This window comes from Leucoraja erinacea, chromosome 4, assembly GCF_028641065.1.
Source record: "Leucoraja erinacea ecotype New England chromosome 4, Leri_hhj_1, whole genome shotgun sequence".
NCBI classification, from domain to species: domain Eukaryota; kingdom Metazoa; phylum Chordata; class Chondrichthyes; order Rajiformes; family Rajidae; genus Leucoraja; species Leucoraja erinaceus.
In genome coordinates, this window is record NC_073380.1 from 1,370,026 (window position 1) to 1,397,112 (window position 27,087).

The window sequence follows — 27,087 nt, forward strand, 5'->3', positions numbered from 1 at the left end:
CAGTAAGCCTGTTGCCTATGCCTCGCACACCATGACTGACACAGAACAACAATATGCCCAAATTGAAAAAGAGCTGTTAGCGGTTGTTTTTGCCTGTAAGAAATTCAACGATTTCATCTTTGGCCACACTGTCACAATTGAAACTGACCACCCACCTCTGATCAGCATTTTCAACAAACTTATCCACACATCTCCAGCGTGCCTACAGCGGATGTTATTGCAACTTCAAAAATATGACATAGTTCTGTTCCACAAACGCGGTAAGGATATGCACCTGGCCGACACTCTTTCGCGTGCACCCCGGAAGACCTTCGAGGATCCGCTCTCGCTGGATGATGACTTTATTGTGATGACTGTGCCTTTTATCCCTTCTTCCTGTATGGAGGACCTGGTTGCCCCACACTGCTGCTGACAGTACCTTACGGTCGCTAACCTGCGTCATTAAGTGCGGCTGGCCAGACAAACACTGCAACGTTCCGCTGCCAGTCCGGCCCTTCTTTGCTTCCCGTGATGAGCTAGTGCTGCAGGATGGCATTATTTTAAAAGGACACAAGGCCGTGGTTCCTGCTTCGTTGCATCACCAGTACTTTTCATTTATCTATTTATTTATTTGTTTATTTGTTTATTTTATTAGAAGTTAATACAGTACAAAACAGTACAGTGGAACCTAATTTTAGATGCCAACTATGTAATACCGTAATCCATTCTATGTACAACCTCTAGTTTTATGTTATAAAAAGGAAGTAAGCAGGACAAGAAAAAGAAAACAATAGAAAGAGGAAAAAGTGGAAAAATAGATGGTAGAGAGTAGAAAAACGTGAAGTGTGTATATAAAAAAAAAAAAAAAAAATAAAAAGTGGAAAGTAGAAATAGAAGAGAAGGCCCCTTAAAAGTGAATTTTTCAAATCTGTATTCGGAGATGTAGATCTATCCGCGTCATGAACTGAAATCAGCAATCTTTACGGTACCGCTGCATCACATGATTCCAAAAAGTCGATGAAAGGAGACCAACTCCTTAAGAATTGGTCATATTTATCAATTAGTCGGAGTCTCATTTCTTCAAGGCGTGCTATGTCCATCATATTCCTAATCCACATTTTAACAGTTGGTATGGTTGTATTTTTCCAAAAGTTAAGTATCAATTTCTTTCCAATTATTAACCCATAATTAAAAAAAACATTTTGGTCTTTATTTAAATTGGTATCTTTAGTACTTTAACACTGTCCATGCAGGGCACCCAGGTGCTGAAGCCACTGTTTTATGGGCAAGCAGCATGTTTTACTGGCCTTGCATGGCCGAATACATCACCGAAAATGTGGCATCCTGCGCAGTGTGCAACAGTTTGGCACCTCACCAACAAAAGAAACCACATCCTGTACCTGCTCTGCCGTGGTCTACAGTCGCAGCTGACACATTTGATCGGCATGGCAAACAATACCTGGTGCTCGTGGATTCTTATTCAGGATGGTTCGACATTGATTTTCTCAGCAGCCCCACTTCCAGCGGAGTGATTTCAAAGTTATCTCGCCACTTTTCAGTCCACAGAGCTCCGGGCAGACTGCTAACTGACAACGGCAGTCAATTCACCAGCCAACAATTCAGGGAGTTCGCTAGACAGTGGAATTTCCACCACGTCACCAGCAGCCCTGAATACCCCCAGTCTAACGGGTTGGCTGAACGGTCTGTCAAAAGTGCTAAACAGCTCATGGAACGTTCTTACAGAGCAAAATCGGGCATATTCCTGGATCTGCTCAACTTACGCAACATCTTGGGTTCAACCGCTCCACGGTTGTTGTCAAGGCAAACCCGTGCCACAGTGCCTGGAGCAGATCAGGCATTGGTCCCACACGTTTTTCCACCTGAGGAGTTCAATCGAATATGCAACAGAAGCGTGACATTTAAAAACAATGGTTTGACAAGACAAGTAGGTCACTGCCACCGCTGACCAAAGGGCAGGTGGACCGCTTACAGACTGACAAAGGCCACGACCGTATTGGAGTAATTTCTGGAATTGCTTCGGAGCCACGCTCATATATCGTTAGTGCCGATGGCGGCACCTACAGACGTAACAGGCGACATATCCTGCCTGTGAACGAGCCAGTTCCTCCTCCGTATTATCCAGATCATACAAGTTCACTTCCGTCTGCGTCTATTGGCACTCACATGCTTTTCCCAGCACAACATAGAAACATAGAAAAATAGAAAATAGTTGCAGGAGTAGGCCATTCGGCCCTTGGAGCCTGCACCACCATTCAATATGATCATGGCTGATCATCCAACTCAGTATCCTGTACCTGCTTTCTCTCCATACCCCCTGATCCCTTTAGCCACACGGGCCACATCTAACTCCCTCTTAAATATAGCCAATGAACTGGCCTCAACTACCTTCTGTGGCAGACAGTTCCAGAGATTCACCACTCTCTCCACAATTCATCACACCAACACATGCCTGCAACAGCTCCTCTGCCTGTTCCATCTTCGCCTGCACCATAGTTTCCTGCTTCGTCTCCAGGGACGTTGGTCCAGCCTCCCTCGCCTGTGAAACCTCCTGCTCTCTCCCCAGAAAAACAAAATGGAGATGGTCTCTATCGTACACATGCTGGTCATGTTTGCAGAATCCATACTATGTTTGACTTTCCTCCAGTTTATCATCGATTGTTATTCATGCCATGCTTTGTTTATGCATCTGTATTGGTGTTGATTCTTTAAGAGGGGGGATGTAGATTAGTGTCACTCATATTATGAGTCATGCTTCTGCAGTTATGCCCGCTACCTTTTCAGTTATCACTGCTTGCTGGATTCCCTTAGTGTAAGTAGAACGTGCAACTGTGAAGTCGTGCTTGCTATGTAGTTAATAAGTCTTTGGATCTTTATCATGGTGTAAGGCTTCTGTTATTGTATGGTCATCACTCAACACTTCCCACAACATCCTTGGATACAGTTGGTCAGGCTCCAGGATTTATTCACCCTTATATGCCTCAGCAGCACCAGCACCTCTGCTTTTGTAACATAATATGTTTCAGGATATCACTGTTCTCTTCTCAGAACTCACAGGCTTCATGTCTTTCACCATGATAAAAAGAGGTAAGTATTTATTTAAGACCGCACACTCCCCTATGTCACTGCATATTGACAACTTCAGTGATCCCTCTATCCCTGCTTTCCTTTTTGATCTTAATATACTAATATCATCTTTTAAGATTCCCTTTACCTTATCTACCAACAATATCTCGTGTTCCTGTTTTCCCATCTTAGTCCATTGTTAAATGAATTCCTATATCTCATACTTCTGAAGGGATTTGCTTCATCCTAACGGCCTATGCCAGACATCATGGGCGAAAAAATCCTGGGGGGAGAGAGGGGGACCTGTCCCCCCCATGTTTTGAGAGGCGGGGGACAATCTCCCCCCCATGTTTTGAGACCTGGGCATTACAGCCAGTCCCACGTCAGCTCGCCTGCCCCGGGAATGGCTGTAGTGGCCAGGTCGGCTCGCCTGCCCCGGGAATGGCTGTAGTGGCCAGGTCAGCTCACCTGCCCCGGGAATGGCTGTAGTGGCCAGGTCAGCTCGCCTGCCCCGGGAATGGCTGTAGTGGCCAGGTCAGCTCGCTTGCCTCGGGACTGGCTCTAGCTCCCAAGTTGGCTCACTTGCCCCAGGTCTGACTGTAGCGCCCAGGTCGCCTGCGTGCCCCGGGACTGTCCCCTCCCCCAAGTTTTGAGAGGTGGGGGACATTTCCCCCAATGTTTTGTGACCTGTGCATTATAGCCAGTCCCAGGTCGGCTCGCCTGCCCCGGGACTGGCTGTAGCGTCCAGGTCAGGTCGACAGCCCCGGGACTGGCTGTAGCGTCCAGGTCAGGTCGCCTGCCCCACACTCCAAAGACGTGCAGGTTCTTCTTCTCCCAAAGGATTTCTTACAAAGCCAATGGCAGCACTGGATATCTTGCAGTATCTTGTAACATGATTTTTTGCACTTTCTTTTGAAATATTGTTATATTGTGTGCAGTGCTTTGTGTTATAATAGTAGTATTTACTTAGTTTTAATGAATATTAAAAGGAGTTCTGGATTGTTTTGCTCTGTGAGTCACAATTAGCTTCACTCCACCCAGACAGGTTTAGGCAGCTCAAAAAATAGGTTGAAGGGAGAACTGTCAACAGACTTGAAGCAGTTTGGGGGGAGGGGTTTAGTGTTCAGAGTTGACTATGTGTCGGATTGCCACATGGATCATCTAATATTGATTGCTCCCTGAGCCACGTGCAAATTGGCAGAGGATTGAGAAGATTAAAGAGTTGAACACGTGGCTCAAGGGCCGAATGGCCTCCTCCTGCGCCTATTTTCTATGTTTCTATGTTTCTAAAGACTGGTGTGGAAGAAGTGGATTTGAATTAGTGGGACATTGGCAACAGTTTTGGGGAAGGAGGGAGTTATTCTGGTGGGACGGACTCCACTTGAATCCCATTGGGACCAGGGTCCTGGCAAACATAGAAACATAGAAATTAGGTGCAGGAGTAGGCCATTCGGCCCTTCGAGCCTGCACCGCCATTCAATATGATCATGGCTGATCATCCAACTCAGTATCCCGTACCTGCCTTTTCTCCATACCCTCTGATCCCTTTAGCCACAAGGGCCACATCTAACTCCCTCTTAAATATAGCCAATGAACTGGCCTCAACTACCTTCTGTGGCAGAGAGTTCCAGAGATTCACCACTCTCTGTGTGAAAAAAGTTTTTCTCATCTCGGTTTTAAAAGATTTCCCCCTCTATCCTTAAGCTGTGACCCCTTGTCCTGGACTTCCCCAACATCAGGAACAATCTTCCTGCATCTAGCCTGTCCAACCCCTTAAGAATTTTGTAAGTTTCTATAAGATCCCCTCTCAATCTCCTAAATTCTAGAGAGTAAAAACCAAGTCTATCCAGTCTTTCTTCATAAGACAGTCCTGACATCCCAGGAATCAGTCTGGTGAACCTTCTCTGTACTCCCTCTATGGCAATAATGTCCTTCCTCAGATTTGGAGACCAAAACTGTACGCAAACAGCATAACCAGTGCCGTAGGTAGGTAGGGCTTTAAACTAAATAGTAGGGGGTGGGGTCAACAAATTGGACATGTTTGGATGAAGTTAAAGGGAAGGAGAGTAGGAGAAACATAGAAAATAGGTGCAAGAGTAGGGCATTCGGCCCTTCAATCCTGCACCACCATTCAATATGATCATGGCTGATCATCCAACTCAGCATCCTGTACCTGCCTTCTCTCCATACCCTCTGATCTCTTTAGCCACAAGGGCTACATCTAACTCCCTCTTAAATATAGCCAATGAACTGGCCTCAACTACTTTCTGTGGCAGAGAATTCCACAGATTCATCATTCTCTGTATGAAATTCTATTTTTTCATCTCGGTCCTAAAAGACTTCCCCTTTATCCTTAAACTGTGAACCCTTGTTCTGGACCTCCCCAACATCGGGAACAATCTTCCTGCATCTAGCCAGTCCAACCCCTTAAGAATTTTGTAAGTTTCTATAAGATCCCCCCTCAAGCTTCTAAATTCTAGAGAGTACAAGTCAAGTCTATCCAGTCTTTCGTCATATGAAAGTCCTGCCATCCCAGGAATCAGCCTGGTGAACCTTCTCTGTATTCCCTCTATGGCAAGGATGTCGTTCCTCAGATTAGGAGACCAAAACTGTACACAATACTCCAGGTGTGGTCTCACCAAGGCCCTGTACAACTGCAGTAGAACCTCCATGCTCCTATACTCAAATCCTTTTGCTATGGCTGAAGGACTGGTGCAGTGGGCAGGGATTCAAGTTTCTGGATCATTGGAACTTCTTTTGGGGAAGGTGTGACCTGTACAGAAAGGATGGGTTGCACTTGAACTCGAGGGGGACCAATATCCTGGCGGGGAGATTTGTAAAGGCTACTGGGGAGACTTTAAACTAGAACGGTTGGGGGGAGGGACTCAAATAGAGAAAGCTAGTAGACTGAGTGTGAGGCAGGAGGCAGAGAAGGGAAGCACTCAAACCCAAAATCTAGGGGAGAAAGAAGAAAAAGAAAATAAGCAGAGAATAAGAGGCGGTGGGTTTCTTAAATGTGTATATTTTAATGCTAGGAGCATTGTAAGAAAGGTGGATGAGCTTAGAGCCTGGATTGACACCTGGAAGTATGATGTTGTGGCAATCAGTGAAACATGGTTGCAGGAGGGCTGTGATTGGAAACTAAATATTCCAGAATTTTGTTGCTTCAGGTGTGATAGAATTGGAGGGGCAAGAGGTGGAGGTGTTGCATTGCTTGTCAGGGAAGATATTACAGCGATGCTTTGGCAGGATAGATTAGAGGGCTCGTCTAGGGAGGCTATTTGGGTGGAACTGAGAAGTGGGAAAAGTGTAGCAACACTTATAGGGGTGTATTATAGACCGCCAAATGGGGAGAGAGAATTGGAAAAGCAAATATGTAAGGAGATTGCAGATATTAGTAGTAAGCACAAGGTAGTGATTGTGGGAGATTTTAATTTTCCACACATAGACTGGGAAACACATTCAGTAAATGGGCTGGATGGTTTGTAGTTTGTAAAATGTGTGCAGGATAGTCTATCTTCGGTGTCATCTGCAGTTTGTTTTTCTCCCTGCAATTTGTTTTACTGGAGTTGGAGACATAGAGTGACCAGGTCAATATGACTCAGCAGTGGGACCTCAGTGAAGTTGTCTGTAGTTTGAACAGGTTAAATCATCACAGTAGTAGACATATTGACATAATGATGATAATTAATATTATGGATGTTCATCTTCTTCTTGCGTATGGCAAGCGCAGCCTAAAGTTGCAGGATAACTTATTATTGATGTTAATAAAGAGTCAGGCAACTGTGCTTGAAGATTAGGGCACGTTCCTAACAATATCAGGGACTAATACACCAATGAGGGTCCAATGCACAGACTAAAGCTGGGCGGCAGTGTGAGCTGCGAGGAGGATGCTATGAGGTTGCAGGGTGACTTGGATAGTTTGGGTGAGTAGGCAGATGCATGGCAGCTGCAGTATAACATGGATAAATGTGAGGTTATCCACTTTGGTGGCAATAAAAAGGCAGATTATTATCCAGCATCTGGAGTTCCTTCTTAAACACTTTGTCTACTCCACTGCGAAATCTCCTCAAGGTATGCCTACTTTGAAGAAGTTCTCCTCCTCCCTCTGGAGACAGTTTCACAACCTCCTCTCTAACTGCACCCCCTCTGTGATTCCCCCTTCCCTCCAACTCTACGTCATTCTTCAGGGAACGAGGGTTCCTCTATCCTTCTATAGATGAGGCTCGCACCAGGGTCTCCTCCATACCCCGTAACACTGCTCTCTCTCCCCATCCCCCCACTCGCAACAAGGGCAGAGTCCCCCTAGTCCCCACCTTTCACCCCGCTAGCCGGCACATAGAACAAATAGTCCTCCGTCAGTTTCGCCACCTCCAACATGACCCCACCACTCGCCACATCTTCCCATCTCCCCCCCTGTCTGCCTTCTGCAAAGACCGCTCCCTCCGCAACTCCCTTGTCAATTCTTCCCTTCCCTCCCGCTCCACCCCTTCCCCGGGCACTTTCCATTGCAACCACAAGAGATGCTACACTTGTCGCTTTACCTCCCCCCTCGACCCCATTCAAGGACCCAAGCAGTCGTTCCAGGTGCAACAGAGGTTCACCTGCACCTCCTCCAACCTCATCTATTGCATCCGCTGCTCTAGATGTCAGCTGATCTATATCGGTGAGACCAAGCGTAGGCTTGGCGATCGTTTCACCAAACACCTTCGCCCGGTCCCCATTAACCCCCAATTCTCACAATTCTGTTAGCCCTTGCTGTCTTCTCCCCTTCCTACCTCTCCCTCAGCCCTCGGGTTCCTCCTCCTCCTTTTTCCTTTATTCTTCCCACCCCCCACCCCCCATCAGTCTGAAGAAGGGTTTCGGCCCGAAACGTTGCCTATTTCCTTCGCTCCATAGATGCTGCTGCACTCGCTGAGTTTCGCCAGCATTTTTGTGTTACTTCGATTTTCTAGCATCTGCAGTTCCTTCTTAAACAGATTATTATCTGAACTGGGTCAGATTTGGAAAAGGGGGAGGTGCAACGAGACCTGGGTGTCCTTGTACATCAATCAATTAAAGTAAGCAGGTTCAGTAGGCAATAAAGAAAGCAAATGGCATGTTGGCATTCATAGCAAGAGGATTTGAGTACGAGAACAAGGAGGTCCTACTGCAGTTGTACTGGACCCTGGTGAGACCGCACCTGGAGTATTGTGTGAAGGTTTGGTCTCCTAATTTGATGAAGGATATTCTTGCTATTGAGTGAGTGCAGCGTAGGTTCACAAAGTTAATTCCTGGGATGGCAGGACTGACATATGATGAAAGAATGGATCGATTGGGCTTATATTCACTGGAATTTAGAAGGATGAGAGGGAATCTTATAGAAACATATAAAATTCTTCAGGGATTGGACAGGCTAGATGCAGGAAAAAAATTCCCGATGCTGGGGGAGTCCAGAACCATGGGAATGGCCTTTAAGAATAAGGCATAGGCAATTCAATACTGAGCTGAGAAACATCTTCTTCACCCAGAGTAGTGAATCTGTGGAAATCTCTGCCACAGAAGGCAGTAGAGGCCAATTCAATGGATGTTTTCAAGAGAGAGTTAGATATAGCTCATAGGGCTAACGAAGGGATCAAGGGATATGGAGAGAAAGCAGGAACAGGGTACTGATTTTGGGTGATCAGCCATGATCATATTGGATGGCGGTGCTGGCTTAAAGGGCCAAATGGCCTACTCCTGCACCTATTCTCTGTGCTCTATGTTCTAAATCTGCATTGGTGCAAAAAAAAATAACAGCTGATTGAACAGTGGGTAAAGTAGGCTTGCGGAAACATGGAAATGGGCATTATTTTCAGGACAGAAAAAGCTATTGGCACATAGCCAGTATAAAGAGGTGGTGAGACAGGGCAGGTAGATAATTGGTTGAACCAAGTAAGGTGGGGGATAATGAACTAGGGGACAGCACGGTGGCATAGCGGTAGAGTTGCTGCCTTACAGCGCCAGAGACCAGGTTTGATCCTAACTACCGGTGTTGCTTGTACATTCTCCCCATTACTGCATGGATTTTCTCTAGGTGCTCCAGTTTCCTCCCGCAATCCAAAGACATACAGGTTTTGTACGTTAATAGGGTTTGGTAAAGATTGTAAATTGTCCCTGGGATTGTACATTGTGTGTAGGATAGTGTTAGCATACGGGAATCGCTGGTTAGAGCATACTCGGTGGGCTGATGGGCCTGTTTCCGAGCTATATCTCTAAACTAAACTAATTTGAATTTTCCATCCACTATAGTGAGAAGAGAAAAACAAGTAAAGTCCTTTCCAAAGGTTTGAAATAGACATAGACTATTTCCATATGGAAATGAGGCCTAACTACAGTTTCTGAATCTCACTTTGACTCCAAGGAAGCCTGGGCTAGAATCAATTATGAAAACAGTAAATATAGCTCATAAAAACAAAGCAAGTTTATCTCCTGAAAACACTAAGCTGTTTGCTGCTATTCCCATTCACTCAGTTATTCATCTCATCCATGATATCCCCATTCCTCAAATTCAGGACCCTAACCTCTGACATCCCATCTTCTTCTTTCCCACTCAAAGTTTTCTTTCACCCCCTCTAACTCAGTATTCAGAACTACTGTGGAGGGATTTATGGTAGCTCATACTTGTCTTATTGATTTGTAATATCTATTTTAAATACAAAGTAACTTCCAGAAATATTGGATGGATTTAAGAGAGTTAGATAGAGCTCTAGGGGCTAGTGGAGTCAAGGGAAATGGGGAGAAAGTAGGTACGGGTTATTGATAGGGGACGATCAGCCATGATCACAATGAATGGTGGTGCTGGCTCGAAGGGCCGAATGGCCTCCTCCTGCACCTTGTTTTTATTCCAGAAATCCAGGATCAAGCATGCGTAAACTGTAACAATTGGACTAAAGAAATAGCTGCACTCGCCCTCCTCTTAAGAAAGGAGGTCGGGCAATTGACTATGTATCAGTGGGGAAGTACTTTGGGACCAATTACCATAATTCTTTACATTTCAATAAAGGCGTGGAAAAAATGACATTGACATGAAATGGGAAGGGTTAATTTTGATGGCATCAGCCAAAAGATGATTGGAAGAGGCTGTCTGCGGTAAGGAGACACACAACAAGTGAAAGCTTTTAAATGTGAGATAAGAATAGCTCATGACCTGTGTTTTCCTGCTAGAATAGTTAAACAGGAAGATCATGGTTTGACCTGTGGCTAAAGAGGCTCATTTGTCGCTTCTGTCTTGTTTTGATGACATTAAGTCCTGGTTGGCCCTAAACTTTCTTGGATTTAATGAAAAGAAGACAGAGGTGATTTTATTTGATCCCAATGGCTGCCGTGAACCTCCATTTGTTGATTTAGGTCCATTGTCAAGGTACGTGAAGCCAACAGTTGTGAACCTGGGTTTTAGGATGGACAGTGACTTTAAATTAGATCGCCAAATATGCGCGGTGGTTAAGTCCAGCTTCTTTCACCTAAGGAAGCTGGCGAAGGTGAAGCCCATTCTCGAGCGGCAGCATTTTGAGACAGTAATCCATGCCTTTATTACATCTAGGCTGGATTACTGTAACGCGCTCTATTTTGGTGTTGCTCGTTCTTCACTGGCTCGTCTCCAGTTGGTTCAGAATGCTGCTGCTCGCCTTTTAACAGGGACTCGAAAGAGGGAGCACATATCGCCAATTCTGGCCTCCCTACACTGGCTCCCGGTGCACTTTCGGGTTCATTTTAAGTTACTGTTATTTGTTTTTAAATCTCTGAATGGGCTCGCCCCGCCTTACCTCTCTGAGCTGCTCCACCCATACACTCCTGCCCGGTCCCTCAGGTCAGCTGGTCAGCTGCTCCTGGAGGTACCGAGGTCTAGTCGGAGGCTCAGAGGGGATAGAGCCTTCTCTGTTGCTGCTCCGGCACTCTGGAACACCCTGCCGCTGCACATCAGACAGGCCCCCTCACTGTCCATCTTCAAATCCAGTGTTAAAACGCATTTGTACTCCCTGGCTTTTGACCATGCCTGAGGCTTTGCTTCTGTTTGTGGTGTTTTTGATGTTTCTTTATTTTACATGTCTTTTCCTACTATTTCTTTTGATTGTTATTTTTGGTGTGTATTAACTTTTTTGTCAATGATTAGTGATGTACAGCACTTTGTTGCAGCTATGTTTGTTTTTAAAGTGCTCTATAAATAAAATTATTATTATTATTATTATTATTATTGTTCCCTAGCTTGTTCTTGCTGCCCTTCTTAAATAACAGAATAATATCAGCCACCCTCCAGTCATCCAATACGTTACCTGTGGCTTCCTCTTAGGAAAAAAGAATGAGCTGTTCTGGGATATGGCGTGCTGGGTATAGTAACTTTGCAGATGACACTAAGTAGGAGGTATCTTAGAGTCATACAGTGTGGAAACAGGTCCTTCGGCCCTATTTGTCCACACCAGCCAACATGTCCCAGCTACACTAGTCCCGCCAAACCTGTCCAATCCATGTACCTGTCTAACTGTTTCTTAAATGTTCGGATAGTCCCAGCCTCAACAACCTCCTCTGGCAGCTTGTTCCATACACCCACCACCCTTTGTGTGAAAAAGTTCCCCAGATTACTATTAAATCTTTTCCCCTTCCCCTTGTCCTCTGGTCCTCGATTCCCCAACTTTGGGCAAGAGACTCTGTGCATCTACCCGATCTATTCCTCTCATGATTTTATACACCTCTATAAGATCACCCCTCATCCTCCTGTGCTCCAAGGAATAGAGATCCAACCTACTCAACCTCTCCCAATAGCGATCCGCCATTTCCGTTATTTCCTGGAGGGGCACGGGTTCACCGCATTCATGGACCACAAGCCACTCACGTTCGCTTTGACTAAGGTGTCCGATCCCTGGTCCGCCAGGCAACAGAGACACCTCGCCTACATATCCAAATTCACATCTAACATTCGGCATGTGGCGGGAAGCTGAACGCTGTGGCTGATGCGCTGTCCCGTCCGGCAGCCCCCGAGGTTTCCGCTTTAAGCCTAGGTGTGGATTACGCAGAGCTGGCCGCTGCCCAGGAGGCTGATGCCGGCATGGGGGATTACCGCAATGCTGAATCGGGCCGTAAATTGGCTGAGGTGCCCTGCGGCGCTGCTGGCGTGCGGGTTCTTTGCGATGTCTCCACGGGCCAAGCCCACCCCATTGTCCAGATTGCCTGGAGGCGTTGGACTTTCGACACCATCCACAGCCTAGCTCACCCGTCCATTTGCGCCACCTCTGCCCTGGTCGCAGCCAAGTTCGTCTGGCATGGGTTGCGAAAGCAGGTCGCAGCGTGGGCCCGCACTTGTATCCCCTGTCAGACTTCAGAGTTTTGCGGGTACCTGGGGATTTTCTGCCCGTCACCTGAGATCAGGAGGTTCCGGCTTCGGCGGTGCTAGCTGACCCTTGCGAGCAGGTGCGCGCTTTGGTCCCGGTTCCCACTTACCGACACGGGTCGTCCACGGTGCATGTGCCTACTGTGTTACAGGGATTGTGCTTATTGTCCTTCGTAGGGATGCTCACCACTCGCCATTACAGCGGGTGTACGAAGGTCCATACAGTGTGCCGAGGACTGGTACCTCGACGTTCACATTGGACATGGGTGGCAAGGAGGAGTTCGTCTACATCAGCCGCCTTAAGCCAGCCTACGTTGACGAGGATTGCCCGGTGGCTGTGGCCACTCCGCGGCATAGAGGGTGTCCACTGGCCGTTTTGCCGCCCTCTGCACCTGTTACCCCCGGTTATGTTTCACCGGCCCCCTCTGTTGTGCCCGTCCCTCGTTCACGTTTATCGCGTCCCTCCAGTTATGTTTTGCCGGCCCCTACTGTTACGCTCGCCCCGCAACCTCGGACTGCACGTTCCGTTCGAACCGTCCGGTTTCCCGTGCGTTTCCGTACCGCGGATTCTGAGGGGGGGCATGTAGAGGCGCCTGCTGGCGCACGCAAATATCGAACCCGGCGTTCGGAAGCCACGGTCACGTGACTCGGAAGGGGCTGCTGTTTTTCACGCGGTTTCGCTTTTGCGCGGCAGTTGAGTGCTGACCACCATTGTGGCCAGACGTGTTGTAAGAACCTGTGAGCTAAGAAGTTATTTTCGGAATAAAATAAAACTTAGTTGTCGTTCTTGCGATCGTCAAAATGTCATAGAACTAGACTGGTGATCGATGGTTGACATGGACTCAGTGAGCTGAAGAGCCTGTTTTGTGATGTATCTCTGAACTAAACTAAACCTTTCAACCCTGAATAAGGTTCACTTCCCGAAAGTTCCCTAGCTTGTCCTTGCTGTCTCTCTTAAGTAACAATATCAGTTGTCGTGGTCCAAATACTCTTAAACATTCAGAAACGCAAATACAGTCAGTAGAAGCAGTAAAACCTTTATTTCGCCAGGCAGGTGTGGTAAAAGCTCTTTACCGTATGCTGATGACAGACTATACAGAGAATTCCCACACAAAGGGTCAATGATCTCAGTGCATTTATATATACACCACTAATCAACGGTTCAGCAATATGTTATCTACAAAGCATAGTACAGCCTCTTGTTTCTTAAGATTGACAGATCCTTAAGATTGACAGCTTCTTAAGATTGACACCTTCTTCTGACAGAGGAAGGGTTAGCCATATATGGTTATATGAGAAGGTTATATTTCTGCAGAACAAGCATTTTGTTTTTTTTCTACTTATGATGCACATCATAATCTTATAGAACAAGGGTTAGTCTGAATTCTCTCCTATGTTTATATTATAGAGGAGACATTCATGAAGCTGTGCTTGTTATCTCGCTTATGTTATTGGAAAGGGGAACATCAACAGTATGCTGACCTTAGAGTTAGATAGAGCTCTAGGAGCTAGTGGAGTCAAGGGATATGGGGAGAAGGCAGGCACAGGTTATTGATGGGGGACGATCAGCTATGATCACAATGAATGGCGGTGCTGGTTCGAAGGGCTGAATGGCCTCCTCCTGCACCTATTTTCTATGTTTCTATGACCTTGATAATGTACTGAAAGCAAGGGTTAGTACTTTTTTTGCTAGCTTTGCAATTTAATAGAAGAAGGTGAAAGCCTGTCTTAGTTTCATTTTGTGAGTTTAAATCATTATTAACTTCCACACAGTCACCATCCAGTCTTCCAGTACTTTACCCATGGCTAAAGATTATGTAAATATGTCTGCAAGGGCCTCTGCAACTTTCTCCCTAGCATCCCAAATGTCGGAGAATGCACTTGGTCAGGCCTCAGGGATTTATTCACATTAATTAGGTTTAAACCTGCCAGTACCTGCTCTTTGGTAATTTGAATATGATCTAAGATATCACAACTCCAATGCCTTAATTCCTTAACTTCCATGATTTTCTCAGTAAAAACAGATGAGAAATATGAATTTAATATGTCCCCTATCCTGATCCTTAAAGGGACGTGTTCTTTCCCAAGTAACTTTTTGACTCCTAATATACCCATAATATATACATAATATAGAGAGACATGTGGGTCAAGAGAGACATGTGGGTCGCGTTAAGGAAAGGCAAGGGGCAGAGGCAGGAACGAGTGAGTACTCCAATGTCGGTACACCTCGCAAATAAGTACTCCTGTTTGAGTATGGATGGGGGTGACAGCCTACCCGGGGGTAGTGACAGCGGACGGGCCTCCAGCACAGAGACCGGCCCTGTTGCTCCAAAAGCTAGGTAAAAAAAGAGGGCAATAGTAATTGGGGACTCTATTGTTAGGGGGTCGGATAGGCGATTCTGTGGACGCAGTCGGGAAACCAGGATGGTGGTCTGCCTCCCTGGTGCCAAGGTCTCGGACGCGTCTGAACGCATCCAAGATACCCTTAAATCAGAGGGAGAGTAGCCTGAGGTCGTGGTACATATAGGTACCAATGACATAGGAAAAAAAAGGGAAGAGGTCCTGAAGGGAGGATTTAGGGAGTTGGGAGGAGAGTTAAGAAAAAGGACCAAAAAGGTAACAATCTCAGGATTACTGCCTGTGCCACGCGACAGTGAGAGTAGGAATGGAGCGAGGTGGAGGATAAATGCGTGGCTGAAAGACTGGTGCAGAGGGCAGGGATTCAAGTTCCTGGATCATTGGGACTTCTTTTGGGGAAGGTGGGACCTGTACAGAAAGGATGGGTTGCACTTGAACCCGAGGGGGACCAATATCCTAGCGGGGAAATTTGCAAAGGCAGCTGGGGAGACTTTAAACTAGAATGGTTGGGGCGAGGGACTCAAATAGCGAAAGGTAGTAGACAGAATGGGAGGCAGGAAGCAGAAATGGGAAGCACTCGGACGCAAGAGGAGAAAGGAAAAAAAAGGAAATAAACAGAGAATAAGGGACGGGGGTTTTCTTAAATGTGCATATTTTAATGCTAGGAGCATTGTAAGAAAGGTGGATGAGCTTAGAGTCTGGATAGACACCTGGAAGTATGATGTTGTGGCGATCAGTGAAACGTGGTTGCAGGAGGGCTGTGATTGGAAACTAAATATTCCAGGATTTCGTTGCTTCAGGTGTGATAGAATTGGAGGGGCAAGAGGTGGAGGTGTTGCATTGCTAGTCAGGGAAGATATTACAGCAGTGCTTTGGCAGGATAGATTGGAGGGCTCATCTAGGGAGGCTATTTGGGTGGAATTGAGAAGTGGGAAAGGTGTAGCAACACTTATAGGGGTGTATTATAGACCGCCAAACGGGGAACGAGAACTGGAAGAGCAAATATGTAAGGAGATAGCAGAGATTAGTAGTAAGCACAAGGTAGTGATTGTGGGAGATTTCAACTTTCCACACATAGACTGGAAAACACATTCTGTAAATGGGCTGGATGGGTTGGAGTTTGTAAAATGTGTGCAGGATAGTTTTTTGCAGCAATACATAGAGGTACCTACTAGAGGAGGGGCAGTGCTGGACCTCCTGTTAGGAAATGAGACTGGACAGGTGGCGGAGGTATGCGTTGGGGAGCACTTCGGGTCCAGTGATCACAATACCATTAGTTTCAATATAACTATGGAGAGGGTCAGAACTGGACCTAGGGTTGAGATTTTTGATTGGAGAAAGGCTAACTTTGATGCGATGCGAGATGATTTAAAAGGAGTGAACTGGGACATTTTGTTTTATGGGAAAGATGTAGAAGAGAAATGGAGGACATTTAAAGGGGAAATTTTAAGAGTACAGAATCTTTATGTTCCTGTTCGGTTGAAAGGAAACAGTAAAAATTGGAAAGAGCCCTGGTTTTCAAGGGAAATTGGACATCTTGTTCGGAAAAAGAGGGATATCTACAATAATTATAGGCAGCATGAAGTAAATGAGGTGCTTGAGGAGTATAAGGAATGTAAAAAGAATCTTAAGAAAGAAATTAGAAAAGCTAAAAGAAGATATGAGGTTGCTTTGGCAAGTAAGGTGAAAGTCAATCCAAAGGGTTTCTACAGCTATATTAATAGCAAAAGGATAAGGAGGGATAAAATTGGTCCATTGGAGAGACAGAGTGGACAGCTATCTGCAGAGCCAAAAGAGATGGGGGAGATATTGAACAATTTTTTTTCTTCGGTATTCACCAAGGAGAAGGATATTGAATTATGTGAGGTAAGGGAAACTAGTAGAGTAGCTATGGATACTATGAGGTTCAAAGTAAAAGAAGTACTGACACTTTTGAAAAATATAAAAATATTTCAAATGTCATTAGAAACGGGAATAGTCCCCGAGGATTGGCGTACTGCGCATGTTGTTCCATTGTTTAAAAAGGGTTCTAAGAGTAAACCTAGCAATTATAGACCTGTTAGTTTGACTTCAGTGGTGGGCAAATTAATGGAAAAGATACTTAGAGACAATATATATAAGCATCTAGATAAACAGGGTCTGATTAGGAACAGTCAACATGGATTTGTGCCTGGAAGGTCATGTTTGACTAATCTTCTTGAATTTTTTGAAGAGGTTACTAGGGAAATTGACGAGGGTAAAGCAGTGGATGTTGTGTATATGGACTTTAGTAAGGCCTTTGACAAGGTTCCTCATGGAAGGTTGGTTAAGAAGGTTCAACTGTTGGGTATAAATGCAGGAATAGCAAGATGGATTCAACAGTGGCTGAATGGGAGAAGCCAGAGGGTAATGGTGGATGGCTGTTTATCGGGTTGGAGGCAGGTGACTAGTGGGGTGCCTCAGGGATCTGTGTTGGGTCCTTTGTTGTTTGTCATGTACATCAATGATCTGGATGAAGGTGTGGTAAATTGGATTAGTAAGTATGCAGATGATACCAAGATAGGGGGTGTTGTGGATAATGAAGAGGATTTCCAAAGTCTACAGAGTGATTTAGGCCATTTGGAAAAATGGGCTGAAAGATGGCAGATGGAGTTTATTGCTGATAAATGTGAGGTGCTACACCTTGGCAGGACAAATCAAAATAGGACGTACATGGTAAATGGTAGGGAATTGAAGAATACAGTTGAACAGAGGGATCTGGGTATAACCGTGCATAGTTCCTTGAAGGTGGAATCTCATATAGATAGGGTGGTAAAGAAAGCTTTTGGTATGCTAGCCTTTATAAATCAGAGCATTGAGTATAGAAGCTGGGATGTAATGTTAAAATTGTACAAGGCATTGGTGAGGCCAAATCTGGAGTATGGTGTACAATTTTGGTCGCCAAATTATAGGAAGGATGTCAACAAAATAGAGAGAGTACAGCGGAGATTTACTAGAATGTTGCCTGGGTTTCAGCAACTAAGTTACAGAGATAGGTTGAATAAGTTAGGTCTTTATTCTCTGGAGCGCAGAAGGTTAAGGGGGGACCTGATAGAGGTCTTTAAAATGATGAGAGGGATAGACAGAGTTGATGTGGACAAGCTTTTCCCTTTGAGAATAGGGAAGATTCAAACAAGAGGACATGACTTCAGAATTAAGGGACAGAAGTTTAGGGGTAATATGAGGGGGAACTTCTTTACGCAGAGAGTGGTGGCGGTGTGGAATGAGCTCCCAGTGGAAGTGGTGGAGGCAGGTTCATTGGTATCATTTAAAAATAAATTGGATAGGCATATGGATGAGAAGGGAATGGAGGGTTATGGTACGAGTGCAGGCAGGTGGGACTAAGGGGAAAAAAATTTGTTCGGCATGGACTTGTAGGGCCGAGATGGCCTGTTTCCGTGCTGTAATTGTTATATGGTTATATGGTTATATGGTTACCCATAAAATCTCTCAGGAATTTCACCTAACCTGTCAGATCGGTTTAATGCCCTCTTTTTGCCATCTTGAAAGCCTTATTATACATAAAGAGCCTGGCAGCCTAAATCTAATGTATGTATCCCTCTTTTACTGACCAGAGCCTCAATATCTTTCATCAACCAATGTTCCCTAAAACTGCCAGCCTTGTCCTTCGCCCTCACAGGAACTTTTGAAAGCCTTCCACACGCCAGTCGTCCACTTAACTGTAAATAGACTCACCCAATCATCCTTTGCAAGTCTCACCTCGTGCCTCCAAAATTGCCCTTACCACAAACTAGGACCATCACTTGTAGGCCAGTCCTATCATACTCCATATCTACTTTAAAACTAATAGAATTATGGTCACTGGTCCCAAGCTCCTCCCCCATTGACCTTTTGAATCATTTGCCTTAACTTGTTCCCAAAGAGGAGGTCCAGTGCTACATATTTTTTGGTAGGGCCCTCGACATACTGATTAAGGAAGATTTCTTGGACACCTTTAACAAATTCCATCCCGTCCAAGCCCTTTACATTATAGAGGACCCAGTCACTATTGGGGAAGTTGAAATCTCCTGCAAACACTGCCCTATTATTTCTATAAGCAATCTCCATATGCATCTGCTGCTCTAATTCCCACTGACAATTGCGAGGCCTATAACATATAGTGTTACCATCAACGGCGCTCCAGCCACTGCCGGTGCATGCGATTTGGGATGGGGGGGGGGGGGGGGAGGGATTAAAATGCAGGTTTGTATTGGTTGTCAGAGAGGGATTTCCTTGGGCTGCTAGCTGATGAAGAAAAATCGTTTGGGCTTCCCTTCCCGGTTAAAAAAAAAAATTTGCTGGACCATTGCATCGCTGGATTGAACTTAAACATGACTAAAAACGCCTTCAACATCACGGACCACAATATCAGGACTAAACAAAAGGTATGTCGCTTATTTAACATATTATTCTGGTTTTTAGTTTTGCTTCATCTTAATCTTATGATGCAATAAATCTTATAATGCAAAAAAAATTATTTAGACATTTTATGAATCGGCTGTGTCTTGCCTTCCGATATGGGCTTAAGTTTATGGCAACGGCAACATTCTAATCGATCACATTCCAGAAACATCCACTCTCAAGATAATTAAATTCATTATTTTTTTGCAAAATCATGTCATAAGAACATCTAAATCATCTATATTTTTTGATATTGTCCATCTGTGAGCAATATTTTCATACTAAATATCCAAAGTACAGTTTTAGTCAGATGTGCAAGAAATAATGATTTTGATTATCTTGATTGGATGTTTCTGGATTAATTTATGGGAATTAAACATTAAATTCCTTCGGTTTGATATATAAATTCATGACAAAGTGAGATTTAAAAATCATGTTATATTGTGAATTCTTGTGTGAATGGGATCAGTTTGTTATTTGTTATTTGGATACTTAGGCTATTTAAAATATTTAGCCGTTTCTTAAGAAATGGATAGATGTTTAGATCTAGTGTTTGAATTTAGATGATTTTAATTGATTAGATTGATTTTGATTGATTTGATGAAACTGATGAATATGATTTTTTTATTGGTTATTTACTATTTGTTTTAGCGTTTAACTTAATCATCTCTACCTTTTTTTACTAAAACTGCAAATAATAATTTGTTTCTGTTAATGTTGTTCAGTGTTTCTTTTTCTTCATGTTTTAAACAGATGTCTCCAAAGAATAAATGCAAAATTGTCAATCCAAATGCCCAGCAAAAGAGATTGATTTAGACAGCATTCGCAGAGATTATCCAAATTTGGACTACTCCAAATGTGATGATCTACAGGACATTGTTAATGGGTAAGTAGTGGGCAGAAAGGCATGTCATGCATGGTTTGAAGAGCAAAAACTTGTAGTTTACAATGCCAAAATTGAAAAGTTGAGAAAAACAAGGTGTACAGAGTTGATTATTGATTACAATCTGAGGAGTATGATGATGCTACTGATTACAATATGCCAATGTACCAGCTAGCAACTGATCTTCTCCATAAGGACTTGGTCTTTTGCTAGAAATTGTAATTTTTTTACTGATCTGTTAAGGACACAGCATATAATACAATAATATTGAAGTTCTGATTTTGAGAATATCACCTTTTTGAATTTTCAAGGCAGTCTGGGTGTTTGGGATGTAATGTTAAAATTGTACAAGGCATTGGTGAGGCCAATTCTGGAGTATGGTGTACAATTTTGGTCGCCTAATTATAGGAAGGATGTCAACAAAATAGAGAGAGTACAGAGGAGATTTACTAGAATGTTGCCTGGGTTTCAGCAACTAAGTTACAGTGAAAGGTTGAACAAGTTAGGGCTTTATTCTTTGGAGCGCAGAAGGTTAAGGGGAGACTTGATAGAGGTCTTTAAAATTATGAGAGGGATAGACAGAGTTGATGTGGATATGCTTTTCCCACTGAGAGTAGGGAAGATTCAAACAAGGGGACATGACTTGAAAATTAAGGGACAGAAGTTTAGGGGTAACATGAGGGGGAACTTCTTTACTCAGAGAGTGATGGCTGTGTGGAATGAGCTTCCAGTGAAGGTGGTGGAGGCAGGTTCGTTTTTATCATTTAAAAATAAATTGGATAATTATATTGACGGGAAAGGAATGGAGGGTTATGGTCTGAGCGCAGGTATATGGGACTAGGGGAGAATACGTGTTCAGCACTGACTAGAAGGGTTGAGATGGCCTGTTTCCGTGCTGTAATTGTTATATTGTTATATGGTTATATGGTTATATGGTTTATTACTATTGCCTTCACAATGGTCAATTTTGTAATTAGCTACAATTAGGTTAACTGATTATATGCTTTAATTTCAGGTCATCCAAGTAAAATGTTTCATATTTGTTTCAGAATGCTTCAATCTATAATAACTGAAATTTCCATTCAGTTCTCTTAATTTTTAAGAAAGTAATGAGCATTTGACTGTCCTCGATCACAGCTTTTGTGGAAAAGCAATACGGAACAAGATGCTCATTTCCGAGTATGAAAATGACCATAACGTTTTTAATACTGAAGATATGAAAGAGAATTCAGTATCAAATTAAAGTTCTTGTTATGCTTTATCTGATGGGATAAATTACAGGCTTGATTTTTAAAATCTCAAAATTGTGACCATTCCTATAACATAGCTTTCAAACTAGCTTTCAGAAGTTAGGTGGATGGAAAAGCAACCATGAAAGATCTTTAACTTGATACCCTGCACACTTTACAAACTGAACAAATGATTTGATACACACAAAAAGCTGGAGTAACTAAACAGAACAGGCAGCATCTCTGGTGAGAAGGAATGGGCGATGTTTCGGGTCGAGATCCTTCTTTTGATAAGTTGGTGAAATGTCAATTATTTTCTGCAGATACACAACTACTTATCTAAATATCACTGTCATTTAATAATTCATTTATATCGCTAAGAAATAATTTCTATGTTAATTCCAGGAACATTACACCAAGTCTTGCTGTAATGATACCCCCTAATAGCTGTAGCCCGGCTGTTTTCTACATCATTTGTGGTGTAGGTCATACTATGCCCTTATCTGTGTTTGTGCTTTTTTTTTAATTCAATTTCAATTTTATTTTTAATATGTTTTATTATTTATTTATTATTTATTTATTTTTTTGTGATTTTTTTTTATGATACTGCCTGTAAGGGAAATTCATTTTGTTGTCTCAAATTGAGACAATGACAATAAATTTGAATACAATACAATACAATTTATGGCTTATTAACAATACCTATTCACTTCATTATTTGCCTTCATTGTTAAGCCGTAACACTAGAACTCTTACCATTTTTTGCACTATGTTCCTCTTCTTCTCTTGATGCATTTCTATCCATTGCCATCCTTGCCTTTCTCAGTGATTTTCATTCAATCCTTTCGGGTCGACTCAGCAATCTTCCAGCAATATGTGAATCTTGGATTCCACCAGCTGAAAAGCATTATATAAATGGTTTATTTTCTCTTAAGCCAGTTGTAGCAAAAATGAACCAAATCTACTTTCAAGGCAACTTTCTGATCACTTCAACTATGCCAATGAATGATACCTTGATATTTACCAGCTTTTGTATTTTATGGAAGAAGTAGTATCTTTATAGAATCAGTACCTATATAGAGATTTAAGCAATCCAGAGGCTTGAGGGCAATGTGGAACATGGAAAGTCCACAGTACACAATTGCCCACAGCCAATTGTTGCATTACTTGCTCTGCAAAATTGAATACATTTTGAATATTTTTTTATATTAGCCAAGTATGTATACATACAAGGAATTTGCCTTGCTGCTTTGCTCGCAAATAACAACACGATATGAGTAGAAAAATACAAAAATAACACATTATAATTTAAATGAATCAGAAAAAGGTGAGCTGCTCACACTTCCCAAAGATATTAATGAAAGATTCCTAAAATTCCATCAAAATCTATATGCATCAAAAACATCAGCCGACTCTGCAAAGATCAAAAACTTTCTTGACAATTACAACCTCCCATCACTTAATGAGGAGGAACGATAACAATTAGATGGTGAGATTATAATAAAATATATTGAAGAGACTATCAAATCACTGAATAGTGGGGAAACATCAGGTCCAGATTGGTTCAGTAATGAATTCTATAAAAAATTCAATGATTTAATTTCTCCATGCCTACGAGCCCTTTATATACATGCTTTTAAAGAACAGACCTTACCACAAACACTTACATTGATACCTAACAAAGACAAAAATCTTGAAGAGCCTGAATCATATAGAACAATAGCTCTTCTAAATACAGATCAGAAAATATTAGCCAAGACTTTGGCAAGACGACTAAGTTTGTACATTAGTAGATTAATACATCCAGACCAAACTGGGTTTATACCTAAGCGACATTTGTTTCATAATTTGAGACGCCTGTTTAATATAATGCATTCACACAGAACGATAAATGAAGATTTAACAATTATTTCTTTAGAGGCAGAAAAAGCATTTGACCAAGTAGAATGGGCCTATCTCTTTACAGTGTTGGAAAAATTCCAACTAGGAGAACATTTTATTTCATTGGTAAAGCTGTTATATAACAATCCGACTGCCAGAATATTGACTAATCAAATTCTGTCATCTAAATTTCAATTATCCAGGGGTAATAGACAAGGATGTACCCTTTCACCAATGTCATAGAACCCTTAGCAGAAAGCATACGAGTACATTCGGGCATTCAATACTAAACATACCAATAACAAGATTTTGTTATATGCAGACGATGTACTCTTATACATCACCAATTCTCAAGTCAGTATCCCAAATATATTAAACCTTATAGAACAATTTGGTTCCTTTTCAGGGTATAGAATAAACTGGAATAAAAGCGAAATTATGCCAATAAAAGCTCAAGACCCTTCACAACTCCAAAAAATCCCTTTCAGAATTGTTACTGAAAAATGTAGATACCTTGGAGTCTATGTGACTAGAACATACACCTCTCTATTTCAAACAAATTTCCCACCATTAATTACTAAATTAAATGCCCTCATTCAATTTTGGAAAACACTCCCTATTTTCGTAGGTAGAGTAAATGCCATAAAGATGATTTTCCTTCCACAACTCCTATTTCAATCAATACCGATATATCTCCCCAAAAGTTAAAAAAAAAACTTGACTCTGTTATTATAAATTTCATTTGGGACTATAAAACCCATAGAATACATAAAAAGCATTTATGTAAATCTAAAGAAAATGGAGGATTAGCACTCCCTAATTTCCTTTTCTACTACTGGGCGATTAATATTAAAAACTTAATCTACTGGATGGATGATACATGTCAACAGGTAAACTGGTAAAAAATGGAGAGGGAAGATTGTTTGCCTTTTAATAAAGGTGCGATTCTTCTTTCTCCAACACATCAGAATAAATCAACATATGAGCAAGACCCGATAATACACAGTACCCTACGCATTTGGAAACAGTTGAAATCAAGCCTCAAACTGAGGAATTTCTATCTCCTTTTACCAATCGCTAACAATCCCTCGTTTAAACCGTCTACTTTAGACAAGGTGTTTGCACAATGGAATAACTCAGGAATTAAAACGGTGGGAAATCTTCACGAGAAAGGGATTTTCCTCTCGTTTCAAGAACTACAGGAGAGATATCATTTGAAAGCAAGCAATTTCTTTAGATATCTTCAAATCCGAGACTATGTGAAAACATATACACAAGACTGTCATTTTATGGGTTCCGATATACTAGATGAATGTATGAATAGGCAGAATGATACAAGCAAGTCAATATCCTACATTTACAACACTCTTTTAATTGCACACATCCCATCTTCTGAGATGCATAGGCGAGCATGGGAAGACAAATTAGGTTTATTAATTTCAATAGATAGCTGGGAGGAAAGCCTTCTATACATAAACTACTGTCTCAATGTCAAGCAATCCCTGATACAATTTTAATGCTGTATAGAGTCTCTTATTCAAAGACCAAATTGAACAAGATCTTCCCAAATGTATCTCCCATTTGTGATAAATGTCACTTCCAAGAAGCGACTATAACCCACTCCTTCGCTTCCTGTATAAAGTTACAAAATGTCTGGAGGGGAATATTTGATATCTTCTCCAAAATACTTAAAATTAAATTGGAACCAGATATAAATGATCGCATTAGATATGTCAGAGGCCTATTCTAAGCTAACGATATTTCAAAGACGTTTCCTTAATTACGGCGATAAAACTAATACTCAAATTTTGAAAACAGACAATAGTCGTCACAGTGAAGAGGTGGATTACTGATTTGCCCGAGACACTACATTTAGAAAACATTAGGCTTGTCTTGGCGGAAAAAGCAGATCAATTTCGCAAGACATGGTTACCTTTCACTGAATTTCTGCAATAACAGAATGGTTAAACACAAATTTAAACCCGATGCCAGGTGAAGGGGGGGGGTAGAGGTCCAACTCCATCTTCTCTTTTCTTATTTTTTTTAGATTTAGGTTTTTATTTTAAAATGAAGCTGTACAATAATTGTATAACTGTTATGTTGATTGCCTTATCCCTGTACATCCCTTTCCCTTTTCCCTTATCCCAAGTAGAGTAGCTATGGAAACTATGAGATTCAAAGAAGAGGAAGTACTGACACTTTTGAAAAATATAAAAGCGGATAAGTCTCCAGGTCCGGACAGGATATTCCCTAGGACATTGAGGGAAGATAGTGTAGAAATAGCAGGGGCTATGACAGAAATATTTCAAATGTCATTAGAAACGGGAATAGTGCCGGAGGATTGGCGTACTGCGCATGTTGTTCCATTGTTTAGAAAGGGTTCTAAGAGTAAACCTAGCAATTATAGACCTGTTAGTTTGACGTCAGTGGTGGGAAAATTAATGGAAAGGATACTTAGAGATAATATATATAAGCATCTGGATAAACAGGGTCTGATTAGGAACAGTCAACATGGATTTGTGCCTGGAAGGTCATGTTTTGATGAGGGTAAAGCAGTGGATGTTGTATATATATGGACTTCAGTAAGGCCTTTGACAAGGTTCTTCATGGAAGGTTGGTTAGGAAGGTTCAATTGTTGGGTATTAATGGTGGAGTAGCAATATGGATTCAATAGTGGGTGAATGGGAGATGCCAGAGAGTAATGGTGGATGGCTGTTTGCCAGGTTGGAGGCCAGTGACTAGTGGGGTGCCACAGGGATCTGTGTTGGGTTCACTGTTGTTTGTCATGTACATCAATGATCTGGATGATGGTGTGGTAAATTTGATTGGTAAGTATGCAGGTGATACAAAGATAGGTGGTGTTGTGGATAATTAAGTAGATTTTCAAAGTCTAGAGAGAGATTTATGCCAGTTGGAAGAGTGGGCTGAAAGATGGCAGATGGAGTTTAATGCTGATAGGTGTGAGGTGCTACATCTTGGCAGGACAAATCAAAATAATACATGGTAAATGGTAGTGAATTGAAGAATGCAGTTGAACAGGGGGATCTAGGAATAACTGTGCACAGTTCCCTGAAGGTGGAATCTCATGTAGATAGGGTGGTAAAGAAAGCTTTTGGTGTGCTGGCCTTTATAAGTCAGAGCATTGAGTATAGAAGTTGGGACGTAATGTTAAAATTGTACAAGGCATTAGTGAGGCCAATTCTGGAGTATGGTGTATGATTTTGGTCACCTAATTATAGGAAGGATGTCAACAAAATAGAGAGAGTACAGAGGAGATTTACTAGAATGTTGCCTGGGTTTCAGCAACTAAGTTACAGAGAAAGGTTGAACAAGTTAGGTCTTTATTCTTTGGAGCGCAGAAGGTTAAGGGGGGACTTGATAGAGGTTTTTAAAATGATGAGAGGGATAGACAGAGTTGACGTGGATAAGCTTTTCCCACTGAGAGTAGGGAAGATTCAAACAAGAGGACATGACTTGAGAATTAAGGGACAGAAGTTTAGGGGTAACATGTGGGGGAATTTCTTTACTCAGAGAGTGGTAGCTGTGTGGAATGAGCTTCCAGTGAAGGTGGTGGAGGCAGGTTCGATTTTATCATTTAAAAATAAATTGGATAGTTATATGGACAGGAAAGGAAAGGAGGATTATGGTCTGAGTGCAGGTAGATGGGACTAGGGGAGAATATGTGTTCGGCACGGACTAGAAGGGCCGAGATGGCCTGTTTCTGTGCTGTAATTGTTATATGGTTATATGGTTATATGTACAATTGCTTCTAATATAATAAATAAAATAAAAAAATAAAAAATAATAATTTAAATGAATAATAAAATACCAGAGCAAAAAGAGGCTACAGACTTTTGGCTGTTGAGCAAAGCGACTGCTCGTTGAAAAAAGCTGTCTTTATATCTGGCTGT

General features: G+C 42.4%; 1 protein-coding gene across 1 annotated transcript in view; it reads right to left on the reverse strand.

The window, feature by feature from the left end:
* The window catches only part of itprid1 (ITPR interacting domain containing 1), a 107,882-nt gene extending 84,088 nt beyond the window's left edge, over nt 1-23,794 (reverse strand). The window contains exon 1 of the mRNA XM_055633499.1: nt 22,052-23,794. Within this exon, the coding sequence (XP_055489474.1) occupies nt 22,052-22,106 (55 nt within the window). The 5' untranslated portion in view covers nt 22,107-23,794. The remainder of the gene's footprint in view (nt 1-22,051) is intronic.
* Nucleotides 23,795-27,087: the final 3,293 nt, after the last annotated feature.